This window comes from Pteronotus mesoamericanus, unplaced genomic scaffold (assembly GCF_021234165.1).
Source record: "Pteronotus mesoamericanus isolate MK-2021 breed Mesoamerican mustached bat unplaced genomic scaffold, CSHL_Meso_final contig_214, whole genome shotgun sequence".
Taxonomy (NCBI): Eukaryota; Metazoa; Chordata; class Mammalia; order Chiroptera; family Mormoopidae; genus Pteronotus; species Pteronotus mesoamericanus.
The window spans coordinates 214,285-239,365 of record NW_026555089.1 but is presented as its reverse complement, the minus strand read 5'-3'; the positions used below and the strand labels follow the sequence as shown (position 1 = coordinate 239,365).

At 71.5% G+C, this 25,081-nt stretch overlaps 1 protein-coding gene across 1 annotated transcript; it reads right to left on the bottom strand.

The window, feature by feature from the left end:
- On the bottom strand, nucleotides 1-25,081 carry MUC2 (mucin 2, oligomeric mucus/gel-forming). Its single transcript, XM_054570666.1, is given in 55 exon segments — nucleotides 1-217; nucleotides 301-427; nucleotides 582-621; nucleotides 785-913; nucleotides 1,784-1,882; nucleotides 1,972-2,094; nucleotides 2,190-2,230; nucleotides 2,394-2,498; nucleotides 2,721-2,898; nucleotides 3,449-3,480; nucleotides 3,579-3,676; nucleotides 3,799-3,868; nucleotides 4,189-4,367; nucleotides 4,848-5,073; nucleotides 5,159-5,342; nucleotides 5,813-6,060; nucleotides 6,521-6,695; nucleotides 7,007-7,212; nucleotides 7,490-8,184; nucleotides 8,186-9,876; nucleotides 9,879-11,069; nucleotides 11,114-11,760; nucleotides 11,763-11,863; nucleotides 11,865-12,155; nucleotides 12,157-12,252; nucleotides 12,254-13,742; nucleotides 14,751-14,857; nucleotides 15,026-15,134; nucleotides 15,473-15,516; nucleotides 15,786-15,933; nucleotides 16,430-16,561; nucleotides 16,632-16,788; nucleotides 17,238-17,477; nucleotides 17,560-17,739; nucleotides 17,820-17,930; nucleotides 18,192-18,330; nucleotides 18,466-18,617; nucleotides 18,900-19,000; nucleotides 19,095-19,147; nucleotides 19,266-19,521; nucleotides 19,869-19,995; nucleotides 20,195-20,289; nucleotides 20,706-20,870; nucleotides 20,962-21,099; nucleotides 21,190-21,259; nucleotides 21,357-21,467; nucleotides 21,545-21,683; nucleotides 21,778-21,895; nucleotides 22,254-22,379; nucleotides 22,517-22,727; nucleotides 22,895-23,010; nucleotides 23,098-23,188; nucleotides 23,388-23,502; nucleotides 24,203-24,473; nucleotides 25,006-25,081. Coding segments are annotated over 55 exon segments (12,576 nt in total).

Here is a 25,081-nt window from a genome sequence, read left to right as displayed (position 1 = left end):
TCAGCCCCGCCCGGCGCGCGGGCCGCGGCCCGGGGCCCTGCGCCCCGCCGGCAGGAGCTCGCAGGCGGTGTCCTGGCACAGGCAGCTCTCGATGTGGGTGTAGGTGTGCCGGCGCCGGCTGCCGTCCGGGCAGAGCAGCTGCACCTCCCGCTGGCTGGTGCGCTCCTCCTTGCAGCAGGAGCACCGGTGGTCCAGGGCCTGCGCCTCGGCCGAGTACCTGCCGGAGCGGCGCGGTGAGGCCCGCGCACGCCGCTCCCCCGGCCCCCGCCCCCGCCCCCGCCCCCTCGGGCCCGGACTCACATGGCGAAAGTCCCGCAGGACCCGGTGCAGTAATTCATGGTGACCCTCCTGGTGCAGCCGCCGTCGGAGATCTCCCGGGTGATCGGGACGGTGGAGCAGGGGATCCTGGTCTCGTTGCGTGGGATGCCTGCGGGCAGCGAGGCGGGGGCTCGGCGGGGGCGCCACGCCCCCCGGGCGGCCCACCGCCTCGGCGCCCCGCTGAGAGGGGCCCTGGGGCACCGTCCCCTGGGGCTTCCGCCCTGGAGGGGCCCGGGGAGTCCACCCGCCGGGCCCGTACTCACATTTCTTGCAGCAGCCGTTGGGCATGAGGGTGATGGAGCCCTGGAGGGAAGGAGAGGGGAGCTTGGGACCTCAGGCGCCCCCACCGGGGTGTGGCCCAGGGCCGTCCCCACAGCCGCCCGGGCCAGTGGCCACGCTCCCCGCGCTGGGGACCCCCGCCCCCGGCAGGGCCCACGCAGCTGGCGCCCCAGGCGGGCCGGCTCACCGGGACGCAGTCTCTGGGGTCGAAGTCGGGGCAGGTGATGTTGGAGACGGACGAGATGAGCTGGTTGTGGATTTTCACACAGCTGAAGAAGGTGCAGTTGTTCGTGGGGTCGCTCTTGAAGTCCCCGGGCTATGGGGCAGAGGACAGTCTGGTGAGGGCCAGCCGGGGGCCCGTCCGGGAGGAAGACGGGAGCGCCCGGCCCCACGCGGCCAAGTGCAGCTCTCGGACAGCGGGTCCCGCCTGCAGGCCCAGAGCCACCAGGAGGCAACGCGCAGGGGCCCAGGGACAGCTCCCCGCCTGCAGTGGACAGACAGGTCCACACCCCGATCCCGGGGCCTGTGGACAGGGCCTTATTTAGAAAAAGAGCCCCGGCGGGTGCGGCTCCGTGGGCTGAGCGCCGGCCTGGGAACCAAAAGGTCGCCGGTTCGATTCCCAGTCAGGACACCGGTCTGGGGTGCAGGCCGGGTCCCCAGTAGGAGGTGAGCAAGAGGCAGCCACCCATGGATGTCTCTCTCCCTCTCTTCCTCCCTCCCTCCCCCTCTCTCTGAAAATAAATGAAATCTTTTTCTTTTTTCTTTTTTTCTTTTTTTTTTAAGAAAAAGCGTCTTCGCAGATGCGACTTAGTGAAGGACCACACGGGGAGGCCGCCCCGGATGACCAGGACGAGTGTCCTTAGAAGGGGTGACCGAAGACACAGAGAGGAGGGACCGTGTCGGCGATCATGCTGTCCAGCCACTCGCGCCCGGGCACACGGGCGGCCCCAGCGGCTGGAAGAGGCGGGAAGGACCGTCCCCCGGAGCGTTTGGAGGGAGCGCGGCCCGGCAGCCCCTGGATCTCGGACTCCGGCGCCCGGGCCCCAGGACGGGGCAGAATTGTCCCTGCTGTTCTCAGCCCCGTGCCCACCTGCGGCCACGCCCAGGGCCCCCGTGCAGAGGGCAGGCGCTGGGAGGAGCCGCCCTCCCCGCGCCCGCCCCGCCGGGGCGCCCGCGCCGCACTCACCTTCAGGACCAGGGGCCCGGCGCCGGGCCTGCTGATGATGCACTCGGTCTGCTCGCACTTGGGGCAGCACTCGCCCGGGACGTTCACCAGCCCGAAGCCCTAGGGGACACGGGCGGGCGGCGGCTCAGCGTGGCAGGGAGCGAGGAGGGGCTGGGGCGGGGCCCGCGGGCGCCCGGCGGGGGACTCACGGGGCTGCAGACGTTGTTGCAGGGCACGTGTTTGCAGGACACTTTCTTGAGCTGCGTGGCGCTGTCCGTGACGTTGGTGCAGACGCACACCTGGCACTTGGAGGAGTGCACTGGGGAGCCGGGCTGGGGCGCAGGGAGGGGCGTGTGAGGCGGGCGGGCCTGCCCCGGCCCCCACCCTTCGGCCCCGCCCGCTGCCCGCGGCGCGGCCCCCGGCTCACCTGGTACTCAGCGCTCCCAACCACGCACACGCCCTTGGGCACTGGGGAGGAAGAGAAGGGGACCTGGGTCAGAGGCTCAGCCGGCGTCGGCGGGCCCCCCAGAAGGGAGCCGTGCGCCGCGCGCCCCCTCACGCCACAGCCCCGTGGCCCGAGGCTGCCCGCCCGTCCCCCCGGAGAGCCCCGGCCCCACCCCGGCCCTCCTACCGCAGGAGTAGAAGGGGCAGCACTTCCCGGGCAGCAGCTCGCTCTTCACCTCGAAGCCCAGTGGACACTGTGGGGGCTTCGCCGTGCACAGGCTGGTGTTGCACTCTGGGGACAGAGGGAGGGGACACCGGAGTCACGCCGGGCTCCTCGCAGGCAGGGCCCCGTGCTCCCCTCCCCCCGTCGGGCACCTGGCCCGCAGGAGGTGCCTGAGCTCCCAGCGGCCCCCAGGGCGGCTGCTCCCCAGCCCACAGGGACCCCCAGGGCCCCAGGAGGGGACGGGGACCCAGGGACCCAAGTCGGCTGCCCCGCCCCCAGCCGCGGCCTTACTGCAGGTGGTGATGTTGCAGCAGGTGTCCGAAGGGTCGACTTCGGTGACCAGGTAGGTGCCGTCCTCGGAGCACTGGGCCGGGGGCTTCTGGCTGCACTTCTTGGGCTGACAGATGATGCCGTTTCCCCCCTCCAGGCAGACGCAGTCCTTGCAGTCGAACTCGAAGTGCTCCCCAAACTGCAGAGACGGCGGGGTGAGCGGAACGGGGGCTGCGCCCATCCCCAGCCCCCTCCCGTGTGCGGGGCTGCGGCGGGAGCGGGCGCTGCAGCGGCCCTGGGGGGACCCCGTGCCCTCCCAGCTCTCAGCCGGCGGGAGGCTCCGGTCCAGCGCAGGGCCGGCCACGGTGGCGCAGCCGGGACCGCCTTCCCCGCCGCCAAAGCGTCCCTGTGCAGGCCAGGCTCGCGGCAGACGGCCTTCGGCCCCCGCAGCGTGCGCAGGAGGGAGCTGAGGACCACCTGCTGGGGGCCCAGGCCGAGGCCTCAGCTCACGTCGCACAGGGCACCGCGTGACCGACAGGCCGGCGGTGCGGAGGGCGGATGGATGGACAAAAGGGTGGGAGAACGGAGGGGCAGGGGGCTCGGGGGTGGGACGACGGGGGTGGAAGGAGGGAGGCGTGGCTGGGTGGCCGGGCGGACATCCCTGCCGCCGCGCTTCGCAGCCCTTGGCAGACTCGCCACTCAGTTCCTGAGGGAGAAGACAACCCCGGCCACCGAGGGGCAGGGCCTACCTCTCTGGGCACGTTGTCGGGTCCCACGCAGCCTAGGAGAGAGGAGACAGGCCCGGTGAGCAGAGCCCGGGAGAGCGGGGCCGGGCTCGGCCGTGTTGGGCCGGGGGAGGGCGGCGAGCGGGAGGCGTACCGCACACATCCACGCAGACGTCGACGCCGGGCGCGTAGCTCATGGTGCCCTCAGGACAGAAGCAGCCTTCCACCTGCTTGGTGTCGTTCTGCGGGCAGCTGGTGGGGGGGGCGGGGGGCAGCGTGAGCGGGGACCTGGGCGGCAGCTGGGTGCATGGGCGGTGCTGCCCCTGCCCCCCCGCCCGGGGCGCCCGCCCCGCCGGGCGCCCCCCACGGCTGACCTGGACTTGCAGGTGGGCTCCTGCACGGGGCCACAGGCCCGGTACTCCCTGTGAGGTGGGCACACCAGCGCTGCGGGGGGAGGCGCGATCAGAGGGGCCTGTGCCCCGCAAAGCGACGGCCCTGCCCCGCCCCCCCACACCGGGCCCCCTCAACGCCGGCTGAGGGTGGCGAGTGCCTGGCGCTGTCTGGCTCCGCGCCCCGTGCAGCCCCGAGCTGGGCACCAGGTGCCCAGCTGTGCTGACCGAGGCCAGTGGCACCCAGCCCTCCCAGCTGCGCAGCGCCCCCTTCCCGCCCCCAGACCCAGCCTGCTCCCCCCAGTGCCTGGCCACCCCACTGCGGCCCGGCCCCGGGCCCGGCGCAGCGGCTGGCAGGGGCCGGCGGGCACTTACGGCAGGTGCCGTGGGTGCGGTTCCGCCAGTCGATGCAGGCGCCCTGCTGGGCACAGAGGGTTGCGTAGGTCTGCAGGCTGGCACACTCCATGTTTCCGTTGGGCACGAAGCAGGTGTCGAACACGCAGGCTTCGTAGTAGTGCTGCGGGGGCACCAGGGCGTGGCACGGGGCGAACAGGCTGTGGGGGACGCGGGTCACACTCCAGCCAGCGGCCCTCCCTGCCCCTCACAGCCCCACTGCCCAGCCTCTGTCTCTGCGCTGCCCACGGACAGGCCCCTGGCTGGCTTCCAGGGTGGCCAGCACCCCCCTCCGGCCGCCCTGGCACGCGGTCCCCCGGCCTCGACGTGCACACCGCTAGGGGCGAGGTGCCGGCTGCCCCCGGCCTCGGGGGCGCCCCTCCATCTCAGCCCAACCCGGCCTCCGAGGTCAGCCCTGAGTGCGCCCTCTGTGCTGGCCAGGGGTCTGCCCCAGGCTCCAGGCTCCCTGCACCCTCGGGGGCGGGATGACCTGGGGGTCTGACCCACAGAGAGCAAGAGCCCGGGCCTTGGGCCCCTTGGGGCTGGCGCCGGCCTCCCCACCCCTGCTCAGCGCCTGCCTCCTCTCCTCGCTGACGAGGCGGGGGGCCCGGGCAGCAGGCAGGCCCCCGGGGCGCGGTCACCTGTCCTTGATGAGTTCGCAGAGAGGGGACGAGCAGTTCTTGTGTGGGGCAGCGGTGCTGCCACCCGCAGCCGTGGTGGCCGGGCGCCTGGTGGTGAAGCCGCCGTGGGGACAGTGCGGTTTGGTGGGGTCGTTCACCACCCACTGGTCGGCGGCGACCTCGCAGTTGGAGATGACCTCCCCGCTGGGCAGCACGCAGTCGTCCTGCGTGTTGTTGTTGCAGGTGCCTGTGTCGGCGAGAGAGCCTGCGTGAGCCCCGAGCCAGGCCGGGGCGGGCGGGGAGGCCGCGGCGGCCAGCGGGGCAAGGCTCACCGCACTGGCCCTTGGTGTTGTTGCCGAACCGCTGGTAGGGCAGCCGGATGGAGAAGGAGAGGCCGTTGTAGGAGATGACCGCGCCCAACTCAGGGATGTCCACCACGAAGTTGATGCCGGACTCGTACACGTGCAGCCCGAACTTCTTGTAGGGCAGGGCCACGGCCTGCTTGTTGACCTGCACCTGCGGCCGACGGACCCGGGCTCAGGGGCGGCCAGCGGGCGGGGGACGGGGCAGCGCGGGGCCGGGCGGGCGGCGCCCCCTCCCGCCTCTCCTCACACTGGGCGCCTCTCTGCCCGCCACCGCCCCCGGCCCGTTCCCCGGCCCTCTTCTTTGTCCTGCTGGTCCCTGGGTGAGGCGGCGGTGGCAAGGGGCTGCCCCTCGAGCCCACCAGAGGCGGGGCCCCCAGAAGGGGCAGGGCGCCCCGCCGACTCCACCCGGGCTGTGCCGCTCCCTGCCCGCCGGCCCCTGTCCCTGGGGAGGGGCTCCAGCCGGGAAGACCCGTGCCCCGGGTGGTGGCCAGCGCCTGCGCGGGGCAGGCCGGGGGGTCCCCAAACGCCCCCGGGACCCTGTGGCAGCCACTGGATGCGCCCCCGAGCACGGCGGGCCCGGCATCGGCGCGCCACGGCCAGAGCGTCCTGGCCCCGGCGTACCTGCACCTTCATGGGCGCCATCTGCACCGTCTTCATCAGCACCTCCTGGGTCTCGTGGCGCACGATGAGCGTGCGGGGGCAGGACACCTGGTCGTGGACGTCGCAGTGGTAGTTGTCGATGTAGACCCCGAAGTTGTCCACGTTGGGGGTGACCTCCTCCACCAGCACGTACGTGCAGTTGCCCTGGTAGCTGTAGTACAGCCCGTCGAAGGTGACGTAGTGGGGGTCTCCCCAACCCGTGCAGTAGCCTGTGGGGGGCGGGGGGAGCCAGTGCTGGGCGGGGCCCGTGCGCAGAGCAAGGAGTCCGCTTCCCGGAGTGCGGGCGCCCGGCTGGGAGGGCCCGGCCCCACCCCGGCCCCCCAGAGGGCGTCTCCCACGCGGCCCCAGTGGCCGGCCCGACCCACAGGACGCGGCCTGGCTGGGAGGGCAGAGGTCTGGGTCCCGCCTCCCGCCTGCCCGCAACCCCAGAAGCGGCCTCATCCCACGAAGGCTTCCGGCCGCACCGGGCGAGCCCCGCCCCTGCCCCGCCCCCTGCCCCGCCCCCTGCCCGGAGGCGAAGGCGGCGGGGGGCGGGGGGGCCTCAGGACTTGCGGCTGGCGGTCCAGGCCTTCGCGTCCCACCTGGGCTCTGTGCCCAAGGTCCTGAGGCCCCGCACCCCCACCCCCGACGGGCGGACAGGAGAGGGCCCCGCGGCGCCTGCAGGCTCACAGTCGCACTCCCAGTGCCAGCAGCAGCCGTCGGGGTCCATGACGCGCACGGGCGCCAGGTTGTTGGAGCAGGTGGGCTTGGGCGGGGGCTTGCACTCCACCGGCACCAGCTCCACGGTGTTGTCGTGCTTGCAGACGGCCATGGTGCAGTTACACAGCCACCACGTCTCGTTCTCCTGCGGCCGGTGGGCGGGGGTCAGCCGGGACCAGCCGGCCCCTCTGCCCTCCCAGGGGGCGGGAGGCCAAGGGCACCGCGCAGGAGGCAACCTCCTCAGCCTCCCCGCAGCCGGCCCGCCCCCAGGACGCCAGGGTGGGCGTGGTGAGGAGGCGGGGGAGCGCCGGCAGCCGGCCCCGCTCTGCAGGGGGGGGCTCGGGATGCAGGGGCCTGGGCCGCCTCAGATGACCCGCTGAAAGGGAGGCCCTGGGGCGTGAGACCGGGACAGTGTGTGTGATGCCGTGCGGACAAAAGGCGCCCGCAGCCACTGACCTGTCTGGGAGGATCGAAGTCCGGGCACCCAGGGGGCTTGCTGCTGGGCGGCGGGCTGGGTGTGGCAGAGGGCGTCGGCTTGGGTGGGGTGGGCTTGGGGGGCGGTGTGGACGGACACGGCCAGTCGAAGATCTCGATGGAGCAGTTCAGCGAGCAGTTGGCGTAGTAGCAGGTGTCCCCGTGAGTGCCGTTGTACACCGTCTCACCTGCCGGGGACAGACCCAGGCCCGGCGCCATCCACTCAGCGGCCATGGGGGTGCACGGGGGCCCCCACAGAGGCCACCAGAGCAAAGCCCCCACCCCCTGCAGACCCCCGCCTCGTGGCTGCAGAGAGAGGCTGCTGGCCACAGGGACGCTGCCCACGTTCAGCGGGCCACGGCCCAGCAGCCCCGCACGCAGACCTGAGACCGGAGCCCGGCCACCGGTAAGGCGGACCCACGGCATCCGCCCGGAGGCCTGCGGCAGAGGGAAAAGCGTGCGTACCTGGGGCGTAGTACGTGCCGTTCAAATAGCAGCATTCGGTGGAAGGACGAGTGGGGTGCGGCACAGTGACAGACGTGCTGGTGGTGGTGGGCGTGGGCGCGGGGGTCCCTGTCGGTGTGGGTGTTGGGGTCGCTGTGGGCGTGGGTGTCGGGGTCCCTGTGGGCGTGGGTGTTGGTGTCGTTGTCGTGGAGGTCGTGGTGGGTGTCGGGGTCGCTGTGGGCGTGGGTGTTGGGGTCCCTGTGGGCGTGGGTGTTGGTGTCGTTGTCGTGGAGGTCGTGGTGGGTGTCGGGGTCCCTGTGGGCGTGGGTGTTGGGGTCCCTGTGGGCGTGGGTGTTGGTGTCGTTGTCGTGGAGGTCGTGGTGGGTGTCGGGGTCCCTGTGGGCGTGGGTGTTGGGGTCCCTGTGGGCGTGGGTGTTGGTGTCGTTGTGGTGGAGGTCGTGGTGGGTGTCGGGGTCCCTGTGGGCGTGGGTGTTGGGGTCCCTGTGGGCGTGGGTGTTGGTGTCATTGTCGTGGAGGTCGTGGTGGGTGTTGGGGTCCCTGTGGGCGTGGGTGTTGGGGTCCCTGTGGGCGTGGGTGTTGGTGTCGTTGTGGTGGAGGTCGTGGTGGGTGTCGGGGTCCCTGTGGGTGTGGATGTTGGGGTCCCTGTGGGCGTGGGTGTTGGTGTCGTTGTGGTGGAGGTCGTGGTGGGTGTCGGGGGTCCCTGTGGGTGTGGGTGTTGGGGTCCCTGTGGGCGTGGGTGTTGGTGTCGTTGTGGTGGAGGTCGTGGTGGGTGTCGGGGTCCCTGTGGGTGTGGGTGTTGGGGTCCCTGTGGGCGTGGGTGTTGGTGTCGTTGTGGTGGAGGTCGTGGTGGGTGTCGGGGTCCCTGTGGGCGTGGGTGTTGGTGTCGTTGTGGTGGAGGTCGTGGTGGGTGTCGGGGTCCCTGTGGGTGTGGATGTTGGGGTCCCTGTGGGCGTGGGTGTTGGTGTCGTTGTGGTAGAGGTCGTGGTGGGTGTCGGGGTCCCTGTGGGTGTGGGTGTTGGGGTCCCTGTCGGCGTGGGTGTTGGTGTCATTGTGGTGGAGGTCGTGGTGGGTGTCGGGGTCCCTGTGGGCGTGGGTGTTGGGGTCCCTGTGGGCGTGGGTGTTGGTGTCGTTGTGGTGGAGGTCGTGGTGGGTGTCGGGGTCCCTGTGGGCGTGGGTGTTGGTGTCGTTGTGGTGGAGGTCGTGGTGGGTGTCGGGGTCCCTGTGGGCGTGGGTGTTGGTGTCGTTGTGGTGGAGGTCGTGGTGGGTGTCGGGGTCCCTGTGGGCGTGGGTGTTGGGGTCCCTGTGGGCGTGGGTGTTGGTGTCGTTGTCGTGGAGGTCGTGGTGGGTGTCGGGGTCCCTGTGGGTGTGGATGTTGGGGTCCCTGTGGGCGTGGGTGTTGGTGTCGTTGTGGTAGAGGTCGTGGTGGGTGTCGGGGTCCCTGTGGGTGTGGATGTTGGGGTCCCTGTAGGCGTGGGTGTTGGTTTCATTGTGGTAGATGTCGTGGTGGGTGTCGGGGTCCCTGTGGGTGTGGATGTTGGGGTCCCTGTGGGCGTGGGTGTTGGTGTCGTTGTGGTAGAGGTCGTGGTGGGTGTCGGGGTCCCTGTGGGTGTGGATGTTGGGGTCCCTGTGGGCGTGGGTGTTGGTGTCATTGTCGTGGAGGTCGTGGTGGGTGTCGGGGTCCCTGTGGGTGTGGGTGTTGGGGTCCCTGTCGGTGTGGGTGTTGGTGTCATTGTGGTGGAGGTCGTGGTGGGTGTCGGGGTCCCTGTCGGTGTGGGTGTTGGTGTCGTTGTGGTAGAGGTCGTGGTGGGTGTCGGGGTCCCTGTGGGTGTGGATGTTGGGGTCCCTGTAGGCGTGGGTGTTGGTGTCATTGTGGTAGATGTCGTGGTGGGTGTCGGGGTCCCTGTGGGCGTGGGTGTTGGGGTCCCTGTGGGCGTGGGTGTTGGTGTCGTTGTCGTGGAGGTCGTGGTGGGTGTCGGGGTCCCTGTGGGCGTGGGTGTTGGGGTCCCTGTGGGCGTGGGTGTTGGTGTCATTGTCGTGGAGGTCGTGGTGGGTGTCGGGGTCCCTGTGGGTGTGGATGTTGGGGTCCCTGTGGGCGTGGGTGTTAGTGTCGTTGTGGTAGAGGTCGTGGTGGGTGTCGGGGTCCCTGTGGGTGTGGGTGTTGGGGTCCCTGTCGGCGTGGGTGTTGGTGTCGTTGTGGTGGAGGTCGTGGTGGGTGTCGGGGTCCCTGTGGGTGTGGATGTTGGGGTCCCTGTGGGCGTGGGTGTTGGTGTCGTTGTGGTAGAGGTCGTGGTGGGTGTTGGGGTCCCTGTGGGTGTGGGTGTTGGGGTCCCTGTGGGCGTGGGTGTTGGTGTCGTTGTGGTAGAGGTCGTGGTGGGTGTCGGGGTCCCTGTGGGTGTGGGGTCCCTGTCGGTGTGGGTGTTGGTGTCTTGTGGGGGGGTGGGGGGGTCCCTGTGGGCGTGGGTGTTGGTGTCGTTGTCGTGGAGGTCGTGGTGGGTGTCGGGGTCCCTGTGGGTGTGGATGTTGGGGTCCCTGTGGGCGTGGGTGTTGGTGTCATTGTCGTGGTGGTTGTGGTGGGTGTCGGGGTCCCTGTGGGCGTGGATGTTGGGGTCCCTGTGGGCGTGGGTGTTGGTGTCATTGTCGTGGAGGTCGTGGTGGGTGTTGGGGTCCCTGTGGGCGTGGGTGTTGGTGTGGTTGTCGTGGAGATCGTGGTGGGTGTTGGGGTCCCTGTGGGCGTGGGTGTTGGTGTCGTTGTCGTGGAGGTCGTGGTGGGTGTCGGGGTCCCTGTGGGTGTGGATGTTGGGGTCCCTGTGGGCGTGGGTGTTGGTGTCATTGTCGTGGAGGTCGTGGTGGGGGTTGGGGTCCCTGTGGGCGTGGGTGTTGGTGTCGTTGTCGTGGAGGTCGTGGTGGGTGTCGGGGTCGCTGTGGGTGTGGATGTTGGGGTCCCTGTGGGCGTGGGTGTTGGTGTCATTGTGGTGGAGGTTGTGGTGGGTGTTGGGGTCCCTGTGGGCGTGGGTGTTGGTGTCGTTGTCGTGGAGGTCGTGGTGGGTGTTGGGGTCCCTGTGGGCGTGGGTGTTGGGGTCCCTGTGGGCGTGGGTGTTGGTGTCATTGTGGTGGAGGTTGTGGTGGGTGTCGGGGTCCCTGTGGGTGTGGTTGTTGGTGTGGTTGTCGTGGAGGTCGTGGTGGGTGTTGGGGTCGCTGTGGGTGTGGGTGTTGGTGTCGTTGTGGTGGAGGTCGTGGTGGGTGTCGGGGTCCCTGTGGGCGTGGGTGTTGGGGTCCCTGTGGGCGTGGGTGTTGGTGTCGTTGTGGTGGAGGTCGTGGTGGGTGTTGGGGTCGCTGTGGGTGTGGGTGTTGGTGTGGTTGTCGTGGAGGTCGTGGTGGGTGTCAGGGTCGCTGTGGGTGTGGGTGTAGGGGTCCCTGTGGTCGTGGGCGAGGCCGTGGGCGTGGTGGATCCCGTGGGCGTGGGCGAGGCCGTGGGCGTGGTGGATCCCGTGGGCGTGGGCGAGGCCGTGGGCGTGGTGGTGTGGGTGGGTCCGCACGGCTTGCAGCAGTAGACATTGATCTCGTAGTCGAGGCAGAAGGGCTGTGGGATGACCCCCCCAGCTCCTGGTCCTCGTTCCTGCACACCAGCCCCACGGAGAGGTCGCACTGCACCACTTGCCCCAGCTGCTCGATGGGCGTGTTGGGGAACTGCGTGGCTCTGCAGGAGATGTTGGCTGCGAAGCCCAAATGACAGAAGTGATGAATGTATTCGAAGTCCCCACCGGGCTTGTTGTAGTTCGGTTTCCCCGAGTTGTTCCAGCCTGTCCATTCGCAGCTTGGCACACATGGGGTCGTGGGCGAGGCCGTGGGGGTGGTGGTCACCGTGGTGGTCGATGAGGCGGTGGGGGTGGTGGTTGCCGTGGTCGTGGGTGAGGCCGTGGGGGTGGTGGTTGCCGTGGTCGTGGGCGAGGCGGTGGGGGTGGTGGTCACCGTGGTGGTCGGCGATTTGGTGGGGGTGGTCGGCGAGGCGGTGGGGGTGGTCGTGGGCGAGGCCGTGGGGGTGGTGGTCGCCGTGGTGGTTGGCGAGGTGGTGGGGGTGGTTGGCGAGGCCGTGGGGGTGGTCGACGAGGCTGTGGGGGTGGTCGGCGAGGCGGTGGGGGTGGTGGTCACCGTGGTGGTCGATGAGGCCGTGGGGGTGGTCGTGGGCGAGGCCGTGGGGGTGGTGGTCACCGTGGTGGTCGATGAGGCCGTGGGGGTGGTCGTGGGCGAGGCGGTGGGGGTGGTGGTCAGGCTGTGGGGGTGGTCGGCGAGGCGGTGGGGGTGGTGGTTGCCGTGGGCGGGGAGGCCGTGGGCGTGGTGGTCACCGTGGTGGTCGGCGATTGGGTGGGGGTGGTCGGGGCGAGGCGGTGGGGGTGGTGGCGAGGCCGTGGGGGTGGTCGATGGCGAGGCCGTGGGGGTGGTGGTCACCGTGGTGGTCGGCGATGTGGTGGGGGTGGTCGTGGCGAGGCGGTGGGGGTGGTGACGGCGAGAGGCCGTGGGGGTGGTCGTGGGCGAGGCCGTGGGGGTGGTGGTCACCGTGGTGGTCGGCGATTTGGTGGGGGTGGTCGGCGAGGCGGTGGGGGTGGTCGTGGGCGAGGCCGTGGGGGTGGTGGTCGCCGTGGTGGTTGGCGAGGCCGTGGGGGTGGTCGGGGCGTGGGGTGGTCGGCGAGGCGGTGGGGGTGGTGGTCACCGTGGTGGTCGATGAGGCCGTGGGGGTGGTCGGGCGAGGCGGTGGGGGTGGTGGTCACCGTGGTGGTCGATGAGGCCGTGGGGGTGGTCGGCGAGGCGGTGGGGGTGGTCGACGAGGCTGTGGGGGTGGTCGGCGAGGCGGTGGGGGTGGTGGTTGCCGTGGTCGTGGGTGAGGCCGTGGGGGTGGTGGTCACCGTGGTGGTCGGCGATTTGGTGGGGGTGGTCGGCGAGGCGGTGGGGGTGGTCGGCGAGGCCGTGGGGGTGGTCGTGGGCGAGGCCGTGGGGGTGGTGGTCACCGTGGTGGTCGGCGATTTGGTGGGGGTGGTCGGCGAGGCGGTGGGGGTGGTCGGCGAGGCCGTGGGGGTGGTCGTGGGCGAGGCCGTGGGGGTGGTGGTCACCGTGGTGGTCGGCGATTTGGTGGGGGTGGTCGGCGAGGCGGTGGGGGTGGTCGGCGAGGCCGTGGGGGTGGTCGGCGAGGCCGTGGGGGTGGTCGTGGGCGAGGCCGTGGGGGTGGTGGTTGCCGTGGTCGTGGGCGAGGCCGTGGGGGTGGTGGTCACCGTGGTGGTCGGCGATTTGGTGGGGGTGGTCGGCGAGGTGGTGGGGGTGGTGGATCCCGTGGTCGTGGGCGAGGCCGTGGGCGTGGTGGATCCCGTGGTCGTGGGCGAGGCCGTGGGCGTGGGCGAGGCCGTGGGCGTGGTGGATCCCGTGGGCGTGGGCGAGGCCGTGGGCGTGGTGGTGTGGGTGGGTCCGCACGGCTTGCAGCAGTAGACATTGATCTCGTAGTCGAGGCAGAAGGGCTGTGGGATGACCCCCCCCAGCTCCTGGTCCTCGTTCCTGCACACCAGCCCCACGGAGAGGTCGCACTGCACCACTTGCCCCAGCTGCTCGATGGGCGTGTTGGGGAACTGCGTGGCTCTGCAGGAGATGTTGGCTGCGAAGCCCAAATGACAGAAGTGATGAATGTATTCGAAGTCCCCACCGGGCTTGTTGTAGTTCGGTTTCCCCGAGTTGTTCCAGCCTGTCCATTCGCAGCTTGGCACACATGGGGTCGTGGGCGAGGCCGTGGGGGTGGTGGTCACCGTGGTGGTCGATGAGGCCGTGGGGGTGGTTGGTGAGGCGGTGGGGGTGGTCGGCGAGGCGGTGGGGGTGGTGGTTGCTGTGGTCGTGGGTGAGGCCGTGGGGGTGGTGGTCACCGTGGTGGTGGCAGTGGGCGTGGGCGTTGGGGTCGTGGAGGCCGGGGGTGAGGGTGTGGACCCAGGACACTCGCCCACCGGCAGGCAGCAGTTGACGCGTATCTCATAGTCGTAACAGATGGGAAACGGCCCGTTTCCAAACTGCTCCTCGTTTTTGCAGATGAAGCCAGAGGTGAGGTCGCACTGGACCTTCTGGCCCAGCTCTTCCCAGCTGAGGTGGGGCTTCTCGGCCGCCCGGCACTGGATGTCCTCGGGGGCCAGGCAGACACTGTGGAACGTTTCTTGGTCCCCGCTTTCAGGCCCAGAGGCCGGGTGGTTCTCGTTGATCCAGTCGGACCAGAAGCAGCAGAGCTCTAGGGGAGCAGGACCCAGCGTCGGTCTTGCGCACCCGGGAGCGGACCCCCCAGGAGGGACCCCGGGAGCTCCAAGAGCCCGTGGCTGCCCCGCCACCAAAGGCCCCCAGGGCTGGCTCAGAGCTCTGGGGGCTGGACCCCACGCCACCCTTTCTGCGCTGAGACCGAGGCCCCGTGAGGGGGGGGCAGAGCGCCCCCCCACACACACACACGCCAGGGGCCGGGGCCCCTTCCTCAGCTGCGGTCAAATCCTTATGCCACAAAACTTCCGAACACATGGGTCGCCCCTCGGGGGAGGAAGTGCACTGGGTGGGCCTCGGCCTTGCCCCTTGACCCACAGTGCTGTCACTTGGAGCTGGGCAAGCCCCCCTGCAAGGGTCCCTGGACTCAGCAAATCAGGGAGCTGCCACCAAAGGCGCCCTGTGTGGTCCCTAAGCAGATGGCCAGACAGCCGGCCGCACGCCCGGCATCGGGCAGCTCTGCAGGCGCTCTGGTGGGACTCCTTGCCCACCGGTCACTGAGTGCATCGACTGCACACTCACCCGTCACTGGAGAGGGAGACGAAACGGCAGGGAAACGGGGAGCAGGGCATGGCATTGCCCAGCCTCAGATCCGTGCCCTGTCTCCGCGTTGACAGGCTCCTTCCCTGGGGCCGGCCTACTCGGCGGTGGCGCGATGGCCACCGGAACCATGCAGAGGGACCGAAGGCCACGCCCCTGCTTTCGCTAACCCACGGGGGTGCTTTCTCACGGGTTTGGGAAATGCCCCACACCACCGTCACTGTGGCCTGGGCTGGGGAACGCAGTTGGGGTGCACAAGGCGCCCCATGCGCAAGGCTGGCGCCCAGCGGGCACCCACTGCCTGCGCCGAGAGGCACGTCCGCATCGCCGCCCGCCTGCCGTGCCAGCCTCGTGCCCGCCTCTGGGAGGGCCGCCTCTGCGGGCTTGGGGCGCAGGGGACGGCGGGGCCCCCCCGGGGAAGGGGCGCGAGGCCGGGCCTTACCTCTGCTGGGGGTCGGGGTCGGCGTGGTGGTGGTGCTGGTTGTGGTGGTGGTGCCGGTTGTGGTGGTGGGGGTGGCGGGCACAGGTGTGGTGCTGCCGGGCACAGGTGTGGTGCTGCCGGGCACAGGTGTGGTGCTGGTGGGCACAGGTGTGGTGCTGCCGGGCACAGGTGTGGTGCTGGTGGGCACAGGTGTGGTGCTGGTGGGCACAGGTGTGGTGCTGCCGGGCACAGGTGTGGTGCTGGTGGGCACAGGTGTGGTGCTGGTGGGCGTCGGCGAGGGCGGGCGTGTCGAGGTGGACACGCAGATGTTGAAGTGCTTCTCCGTGCCATTGGGAGTGCAGATCTCCCAGTAGCAGAAGGCGCCGACCTGGGTGAAGTTGAGAACCTTCCCTGGTGGGTAGGAGAGGGGCTGACATCAACACATCGGGACCGAGAGCCCTCGCCTGTCCCCCAAGGGAAAAGCAGGACGCCTCCTAGCTCCTCTCAGGGACAAACCAAGGCTCCCTTGGAACCCCACCCCCTTACGTGGCCCCATCCACACTCAGATGCTGCGCCACCGGAGGGTCCCCGGGCCCCCCGGCCGGGGAAAGGCGGTGTGCGGCGGGAGCCACTGGGCATGCTGTAGACCAGAGGGGCTCTGCGCAGGAAGGGCCCCCAGGAGGGGACCGACGGCCCACCCGGGGCCCATCCCCAGGCTCCCGCGGCGGCCGCACAGGGCAGCGGCTCACCTTCCTCGAACTGGCAGAAGACGTCCGAGGAGTTGGTGCACACGCTGCAAAGCAAACGCAAGAGCTGCCGGTCCGGGGACGCCGGCCCGTCCCGCGTCCCGGAGGCCCAGAGTCCCAGGGTGCGGCCTGAAAGGAACCCGCGCCAAGGCGGTACCAGGGGGCGGGGCGGGGGCGGGGCGGGGCGGGGCGGGGGCAGCACACGCCAGGGAGAGGCCTGCGCCCTGGCTGCCGCGCGCGGGCGTGAGCACGCGTGGGTGTGCGGGGCGCCCATGTGTGTGTGGCCCCCCGGTCCCCGGGACGGGAGTCCAGGTACCAAGAGTGGCAGTCCTTCTCGGGGGGGACGGACGCTCCGGGAGGGTAGTGGGTGCCGTTCACGTAGCAGCCGCACTCGTCTCTCCCGACACACTTTTTCAGGTCCTCGTCGTAGATGGGTCTGTCCGCAGGGCACCGGGGGTAGCAGCCTACGGGACGAGGGCCCCGGGCTCGAACTCTGTCGGTCGGACCCCACCCGCTCTCCCTGCCGTGGCAGGCCCTTCTCCCCGCGACCTTCCTCTGGAAGGCCAGGGCTGGAGAGGCCAGCGCCTAGGTCCAACCCCTGCCGAGCCCGGCATACTTACCGCCAGGGGACCCACGGGACGGCCGGGCCGCGCCCACCTGTGATGGACAGCCAGGCCCCGCCCACCGGCCACACCCCCGGCCCCGGCCCCGGCTCCGCCCCACGCCTTGAGCGGGGCGCCTGCCGGCCTGCCCTCCGACAGGTCTCAGCTCGGAGGCCGCCCTCCCCTGCGCGGCCCTGCTCTGCGGCGTCCTCGCTCCCGACCTCGCGGGCTGGGCACCCCCGACTCTATCCTGCCTCGTCCCCCCTCACTCCGCCGCCCCCGCCCCCGCGCCCCACGGAGCCTGGGGCCCCGGCCCCGCCCCCGGCCTCTGTGGGGCGACCGAGGCAGCTGGGCTCACCCTCCAGGTAGGACACGGAGATGTTGGAGTGGATGCCGTGGACGGTCCTGCAGGTCTCGAAGCTGCGGTTCCCGCAGGGCTCGTAGTGCCACTCGCACTCGTCCGGAGGGTTGTAGTAGTCGCAGAACACGGCTGCGGGGGCAGGCGGGTCAGCCGCGGGCCAAGGGGCGCCGCCCTCCCTCGGGGGCCGGGGGGCACTCACGGCACAGGTCCGGCGTCCTCCAGAACACGCAGGCGCCCGCCTTGGTGCACTCCTGGGCGTAGGAGGCCACCGCCGAGCAGAAGCACTCGCAGTCCCCGCCGGTGTCGCAAGAGCAGGAGTCGTGCACGCAGGCCTCGTAGAAGGGCATGGGGTCCACCTGCGGGGAGCCACCGTGTGCTGGGCCCGCGCTGGCCTCCTGGGGCGGCCCCCCGCGGGTCCCGGGGACTCGGGGCCCCTCGGCCACGCGGCTCCTGGGACGCGGACCGCCCCGGCTCGGCCTCCGGGGGCGCTGGCGGGGGGGCCCAGAGACGGCGGGCGTCCCCCCCCCCCGCGGAGCAGACCGGGGCTCAGCCCCTGCCTCCTCCCGCCCTGCAGGGCACGGGAGGCTGGGGGCACAGCCAGAGGGCTCAGAAGGAAGGTTGAACATATGGCCACTTGTCCGAAGGACACAGAGGATGGAGGCGAAGCTGGAGGACAGGTGCCTCAAGGGGCGATCCCAGGATGGCTCGCCAGGGTCTCGGACGGCGCCCTCGGAGAGGCTGCCCGGCCCCGCCCACGGCCGCGCCCTCCCCCCCCACGCCCGCCCCGGCTCGTGGCCCCGCCCACCTTGCTGTGGCAGACGCGGAAGACCGGGCCCTTGATGATGCTGCACTGCTTCTGGGCCCAGGCCAGGCGGTGCGGGTTCCTGAGGCAGGGGTCGGGGGTGGCGGTCACGTCCGGGCAGGTGGAGGTCTCCTTCCAGCTGTTCCCAAAGTCCAGCTCACTCTCCACCACCATGTGGTCCCGCGTGGTGAGGTCGTTGCTGGAGCGCTGGTCGAAGTTCCCGCACAGGCCGCACACGGCGCCCTGCGGAGAGAGGCAAGCGCAGGCTTCGGGAGCTGCTCGCCGAGGGGCCCGCGAGGCCGGCCGGGCGGGGGCGGCCGCGCACCTTGTAGGAGGGCGCCAGTTTGATGAAGACGGTGGTCCTCTTGTCCCAGATGACGATGACGCCGGAGCTGGCCTCCACCACCAGGTACTGGCCCACCTCCCGCGTAGTGTAGGCCACGGGGTGGCCCTCGTCGCGGTGGATCACCGTGAGCTGCTTGTCCTCCAGCTTCAGCTCCGTCCTCTGTGCCCAGGGAGACGCTGGTCACGGGCCGCGCCCGTGGTCCCCAGCTCCCGCACGTCCCCGGCGTGGGCAGCACTCACCCCCAGGAAGATCTTGATGGCCTTGGAGCAGGTGACGCCCGTGGTGCCGCAGGGGACGTTCTCGGTGATGATGCTGAAGGAGCCCCGTGAGGAATTCTGGCCACAGTAGTCCTGCGGGCCCGCGGGGGGTCAGCCAGGCCCGCCGGGCACGGGGGCCCTGGGCACCCGCCCCCGCCGCGCCCCAGCCCCTCCTCTGCGGAGCGGGGTCCCCATGCTGCACGGGGTCCCTGGGCGCCCGCCACACGCCGCGGAGGGTCCCAGAATGGGGGAGAGAGGAAGGGCCGGCCACCCCGCCCCAGGCCCTTCACGGGCCCGGCGCAGCCCTCGCGGCCGCCCTGGAGCCGGCAGAGCGGGGCCGGGGCCGGGCCTCACCTGAGCGGCCACGTAGGAGCAGTGCCCGTCGAAGTCGTAGAGCTTCCCGTCGAAGGTGACATAGTGGCCGCTCCCGTAGATGGTGCAGCTGCCGTGGCAGCTGGCCTGGGTGCAGGCCCAGCGCCCCCTCTGGCAGGTGCTGGGGAGAGCGGGAGAGGGCCCTGAGGTGCCGCCGGAGCCACCCCGCCCCCCCCCGTGCGCCGAGGGCGGCCTGACCGGGCCCGCGCCCCCCCCCCCCGGGGCCGGCCCCCCGCCGCCGGGCCGTGCCCCCCACCAGGTGTTGCAGTCCACTTGGATCTTGCTCCCGGGGGCGTGCAGGTCCTGGTTGTGCACACACGGGCACTGCTCCTCCCTGACGCAGCCCCCGCGGCCGTCGTCCAGCAGCCCCTCGGGGCACACGCAGCCGCTGACGCACTCCGTCTGGTACTGGGGGCAGCCGGGCAGCGGGAGACAGGGTTCAGTGCCAGGCCAGCCCGGCTCCCGGCGGCCCGGCGGACGCCGCGGACGCCCCTCGGGTCCCCGCCCCGCGCTGGCCTGTCTCCCTGGGCCCACCCCGTGCCGGGCGGCGGGCGAGAGCTGCCTGCCGGGGCCCCCACGCGGGCCCTGCTCCCTGTGGAGGGCAGGGCGGCACCCACCGAGCACCCCCTCCCCCCCGGGACGGGCCAGCCAACGAGGCCCCCGACTCGGCAGGGCCGGCCAGGCACTCACAGAGCCGGCAGCCAGGGTCTGGCAGCTGGTGGGGCGGGGGCTCCGGATGGCCGGCGTGGTCAGGTTGTTACAGTCGATGTGAATCTTGGGGGCTGCACAGCCTGTGGGGCGGAGGGGCCACCTTAGCTCCGCTGAAGCAGAGGTGGGGGGAGCAGGCCGAGGGGCGGGGCCGCACGCAGGGCAGCGTCCACTTACGCTGGCCGATCAGCCTGACCCGCGTGCAGTGCAGTCTCGCGTTGCGGCACACGCTGCGAGGGAGGGGGAGGGGGAGAAGGAGAGGCGGGGCTGAGCGGGCCCACAGCTGGGGACGGCGGGCCAGGGGCTCCCCGGGCCGGCGCCCCCACCCTCCCCGGCCGGGGCACCCACCATTGCTCCTCCTGCCTCATGACCACTTTGCCCGCCTGCAGGTAGAGGCCGTGGTGGTAGCAGGAGCACTTGGCCAGGGGCACACAGTGGCCCTTCTCGTCCAGGAAGGTGTGGTCGGGGCAGCCGCAGCCGTCCACGGGGGCGAAGCCCTGCTGGCAGTGGGTGTCGGCCTCGGAGAACGAGCGGCAGGTCTGCTGGCAGGCGGTCAGGTTGTACAGGAAGACCTGCGACTTGGGGCAGGAGCCCACGTCCTTGTCTGCAGAGCGAGGGGCCTCGTGAGGGGCGGGGAGGGCCCGGCTCCCAGCTCCTACCCGCTACCTGTCCCTCAGCCCCACCCCTGCCAGCACCAGGACACCTGCCCAGCCAAGTGGCCGACGAGGGCCGCCCCTGGACCCGACGGGGCCACGTGCGCACGTGCGCCCCAACGCCGCCCCGCTGGGCAAAGACGCTGTGGCCTCAGCTCCGGGACCCCGCGGGCTGACCTTCCCCTGCGCCCCAACACTTAGCAGGAGCTACCACGGGGCACAGTGGGCGAGCCGAGGCCCAGCTCCCATGGGACACCAGACCCCAAGCCCCTCAGCGCCAGCAGGGGGCGGCACTCACTGCAGACGCGCTCCCGCCAGCCCCAGAGCAGGACGCCCTTGGAGGCGCAGGCGCGGGCGTAGGAGGACAGGGCGGCGCACATGCAGTCCTCGTTGTCCTGGCAGTTGCACGTGTCGTACTTGCACCTCTGGGTGGCGAGAGGGAAGGGGCTGGGAGCTGGCACGCCTGCGCGGCACGCCGGACACACACAAGCACTCACGCGCGCTCACACATGTACACACTCCCGCTGAGCAGCTCCCAGCAGGGGGCCCAGGCTCAGCCGGGCGCAGGAGCAGCCTGCCGGGGCCGGGCGGGGGGCGGGGGGTGTGCGTGAGGGCCCCACCGACCTTGTAGTACTCGGCGGGGTCCACGACAGAGTGGCACCGGGCGAAGGGGGTCTCCTTCTTCTTCAGCAGGGAGCACCAGTGCTCGGCGTAGTTGGCTAGAAAGGGGCCGGCGCCTCAGTGGGGAGGCCCCTCCAGCAGGTCCCCTGAGTCTGGCGGGTCACCCAAGCTGGACTAAACGCCGCCCCCTCTGTGGACCAAACCCGGTCCCCTCCCTCTGGGTCAGGCCGGCCCAGGACAAGCCAGAGGAGCCTAGCCCCCGAGCCTCCCAAGCGCGGTGGGGCGTATGGGAGGGAAGAGGCTGCGCTGCCCCGGCGCCAGGCCTGCGCCTGGACGAAGGCCACATTCAGCAGTTGGCGGCCCAGCCCCAGGCCCCTCATGCAGTGGGCAGCCCCCGGGGCCGCGGGGCCGCCGGCAGCAGGCGGAGGGCTGGCCCGGAGCAGGGCGGGCCGCTCCTCCGCCCGCGCCCGCGCCCGCCCCACGGGCCCCCACCCCAGGCAGGGCCGAGCCTCACCGCTCTCGATGTTGAGGGAGCAAGGGTCGTCCAGCCAGTCCAGCTTGTCCGGGCAGCCGGGCTGGGCCTTCCAGGTGTTGGCGAAGCCGGCTCCCGTGGCCTCCACCAGCCCGCCCGCCGTCTGGAAGTCATCGTTCTCCTGGCCGTTGAAGTTCCCGCAGAGGCCTGAGGGGCCAGGACAGGGTTGGAGCAAGCGGGACACAGGCGGGCAGGCCTGCGAGCAGCCTCAGCGAGGGGACCCAGCGGGACCGCGTACCGTGCACACGGCCCTGGGCGGCCTGGTCCAGCGTCAGGAACAGCTGCATCACCGGCTCCAGCTGCACCTGCAGCCTGAGGCCGAAGGCCGTGCTCACCACCAGGTGGTAGGAGGATGGTTGAAAGATGGAGAAGCTCGCTGCGGGGCAGGGGTACAGGGCGTGAGGGGCGCCTGGCCGGCTGGCCCGCCCCCCCCGGGGCCCCCCAGGGCTCCCAGACGGGGGCTCACCTGTCACGTGGGGCAGGTTCACCTGCAGCTCGTTCAGCAGGACGCTGCCGTCCGACTTGAAGGCCACCACCTGTGGGAACGGCCGAGGGGACCCCGGGGATGAGGAGGGCCTCTGGGGTCCGGGGCAGAGGGGTGTCCGGGGGAGCCAGGGGGAAGGGGGCACCCACGTTCTTCTTCTTGTCGACCAGCAGCACCACCGTCTTCAGGCAGGTCTGCTTGTCCGTGGAGCCGCAGGGGGCCAGCTCGCCCAGGAGGGCAAAGGAGTCTCCCTGGTCGTCCTGCGGGAGGCCGGACCGCAGTGAGGACGCGGCCGGACCCCAGCTCCGTCCCCGCGCCTCCCCGGGCGACGGCCCACCTTGGTCAGCACGTAGTAGCAAGCCCCGTGGAAGGTGTACTTTTTCCCGTCGAAGGTGGTGATGTGGGAGCCGCCCTCCAGCGCACAGGTCCCGGGGCACGGCAGGTCTCTGCACTCCCAGCGGCCGGCCTTGCAGACACTGCCGGGCAGCGGGCACAGGCTCGGGCTCGGCGCCGGCCCCGGCCTGCCCGGCCCCAGCCCGCCCGCCCGCCCGGCCCCGGCCCCGGACTCACCATCGCTCGCAGCTGCTGCTGACCTGCTGGCCAGGCGTGTACGTGTCCCCGTGCAGCCTGCAGGGACACTGGCTCACGGGGACACAGCCACGGCCCCCGATGTCATCGTACACAGTGCCTGGGACAGCGCGGGGTGGCGTCACACTCGGCCGGGGCCCCGAGGCAGGGCCACCAGCCAGGCCTCCCACCCGCAGGCCTCTCTGGTCTATCGAGCGACACTGTGGTCCCCCACCGTGTCTGGTCAGGGACCTTCCTGCACCTGAGAGCCCGGCCCCTTCCCGGACACTTCCAGGTTCCCTGCGTTAGGCAGGGGGAGGTGTGTCCGCAGGGCGATGACCAGGAAGGGGTCCCCCCACCCGAGACTCCTAGAAGCCACCTCTGTGTGAGTCCGGGGGGGCCTTCGGCATTGCCGTCCCCTCTACCTGGACCCTGTTCCCTGACTTCAGGGCCCCCTGCCCCGCGGCCGCAGCACCCACCTTCGGGGCAGAAGCAGCCGTCCATGTGGTGCTCCTCGCACAGGCTGCTGACCTCCAGGTGGGAGCAGGTATCCATGCAGGGCGAGCCGCTCTCCAGGTACACCATGTTCCCGGGGCAGGTCCGGGCTGCGACGGCAAAGGTGGGCCCCTGAGCCGGGCGTGGCCGGGCGGCCGAGCGTGGCGGGCTGGGCCCCCAACCAGGGCACCAGGCCGCCCTCCCCGTGGGCCCCACTCCCCCGCCCCCCGGCCCCCGCGGCGCTTACGGCAGAACGAGGCCGTCCGCCAGTTCCCCGGGCGCCCGCCGGCGTGGGAGCACTGGCGGGAGAACTCGGCGACGGTGCTGCACACGCAGGAGGCTCCGGGCGGGCACTGGCAGCGGTCCAGGACACAGGCCTGCACGTAGGGCTCCAGCGGCACCAGGCCCAGGCAGTCCTCGAAGGCCGCGGCCCTCAGCAGCTGCTCGCACTCGGCGCGCTGGGGGCAGACGTGGCGGGTGGGCGGTGGGGGGCTGCTCGCGTCCTCCTCCCTCCACGCTGCCCCGGGCCTCCGGGATGGGGGGGGTCACGCCACGCCCACGCCCCGGGACCCCCACCCTGGGAATGAATACCCCCTGCCCCGGGCGGGAGTCCCGGGCAACTCACGTGCTGGGAGCAGGACTTGGGGACCGGCGTCTCCTCAGGGAAGGGGTCGTCGCACGTGACCTCAGGTTTGTTGATCTTCTGCATGTTCCCAAACTCGATGGCACTGAAGAACACGCCTAGGGGAGGGCAGAGCCCGTCAAGGGGGCGCCGGGGGCCCGCACGCGCCCCGCCCCCGCCCGCCAGCCGGCCGCCGCGGCCCCCACCGTTGGACAAGAACTCCGAGTAGGTCGGCAGGCCGTTGTAGTCGCCACAGAGGCCGCAGGTGTGGTTCCGGAACTTGCCGTCCAGCTCCAGCTGCCGGGGGAGGAAGCCGGTGGGCGGGGGTGAGCGGCCACAGGCGGCCGGGCGGGCCCCCGCAGCCAGGCCTCCTGGCAGCCTCGTCGGACCGGGCGTCAGGTCCAGCAGGAGGGCCGGGGTCGGCCGGGGCCCCTCCCTGAGGGCCTCGCCGCTGCCTGTCGCCGACCGCCAGCCTCCCCCGCGCCCCAGCACCCACCATGAGCGCGTCCTCCCGGTTCCACATGAGGGCCAGGCCGGCGCGGGAGAAGACCTTCGTGTAAGCGTCGTTCTTCTCGATGAGCAGCCCGGAGGCGTAGTGTGGGGTGCTGACCCTGGGGGCGCCGCGGGGGTCAGGGCCGGCCCACGCAGCCCCTCGTCGCCCCCCCAGCCCGCTCCCGGCGGGGCCTGCGGCTGCACGGCCAGCTCTCACCCTGGGGCCGCGTCTGTGGGAGGCCCTAGTGGCCCAAGGGCCCCTGTCCGCCTGGGCTGCTTGGCGCCTTCGGGGGGCCAAGCCCCGCCCACATCCCCCCACCCCCGCCAACATGGCCCTGTCTGGGCAGGCAACGCAGGAGGGAGGAGGGCGGGCTCCACCCGGTGGGGGTCTCCGTGGCCCCTGCCCTGCCCACGCAGGACTGTGCTCCCCCAAACTCTGTGCCCCCAGGGGGCCCGAGCCCGCCTGAGGCGGGGCCCGCTGGGCAGGAGCACACCCAGGACTCTCGGCTCCCAGCGGCAGGGCCCCCCTCAGGCCTTTCCTGCTTGTGCTGCTCTAACCTGGGATCACAGGGCACAGGGTCTCCCTCCCGGGCCCTCCGGGGCCAGGTGCCTGCACTGTCCCACCGCCACGCAGAGCCCAGTGGGCCCCGGGCAGGGGTCACAGGACAAACACGGGCCTGAGCCCCGCCCCCGGCCCCCGGGGCTCCTGGTGGGGACTCATCCGTGTTTGCCAAGCGAATCGGCAGCCTGACCTCACACCAACAGTCTCCTTCTGAGGACGGGAGCCCCGCAGGAGGGGACACTGCTGACCCCACTCACATGGCGCCGTTCACCACGACCAGCTGGCGGGTGAGGTAGATGACGTCATCCTTGATGGTCAGCAGGATGTGCTCGACCTGGGGGTGCGCCCCGCCGCCGCCGGGGCTCCGCTTCAGGTGCACGGCGAACTCCTTGTAGGAGTCGCGGCAGTCGGAGGCCAGGTTGTAGTCACAGAGGCCGGGGAAGCGGAAGACGTCGCCGTCGAAGGTCTTGTAGTGGAAGTTGCCCCAGGTGCTGCAGACGTTGTGGCCATGGTTTCGGGCTCTGCCCTCTGGGGAGCCGCGGGGACGGAGGGTGAGCGGCCCGGCTGGACACCCGGCCCGGCCGGCAGCCGCCCTCCCAGAGGTCACAGCGCGGGGTCCAGGGCGGGGCGTCCTGCGGGAGCACACAGGTGCCCCCGCCCCCCCCAACTGAAGTGACCCCCTTCTGCAGGTGGCCCGACACCTGGCCGTGCCCCTCTGAGGGTCCCCGACACCCGGGACCGAGGCCCCCGGCCGGCCCCTCCTAACCCCCCTGCCTCCGCCGCGCCCCCCAGCGTCGGCCCCGCTCGGGTGTTCCCACCCGGCGTGACCCCCGACGGCACACTCTGGCCGGGCAATCGCCTTCGAAGGGACGGCGGGAACCCAAGACCACCCGTCCGTCCGCCCGTCCGTCCACCCCAAGTCACAGGACTGGGGACTGCCAGACACTCCCCACACCGGCCGCCCCAGGGTCTGGGCAGAAGAGGGCCCCCCCCACTCCCGGGCAGGACGTCTGCCCGTGCCGCCTGGCCCTCCCGCCGTCCCAGGGGGCGGCCCCCACACCTTTCCGCAGCTCCGCGCCCGTGGCCGCGGTCAGGGCCAGGCTCAGGGCCACCAGGCAGCCCAGTGGCAGCCCCAT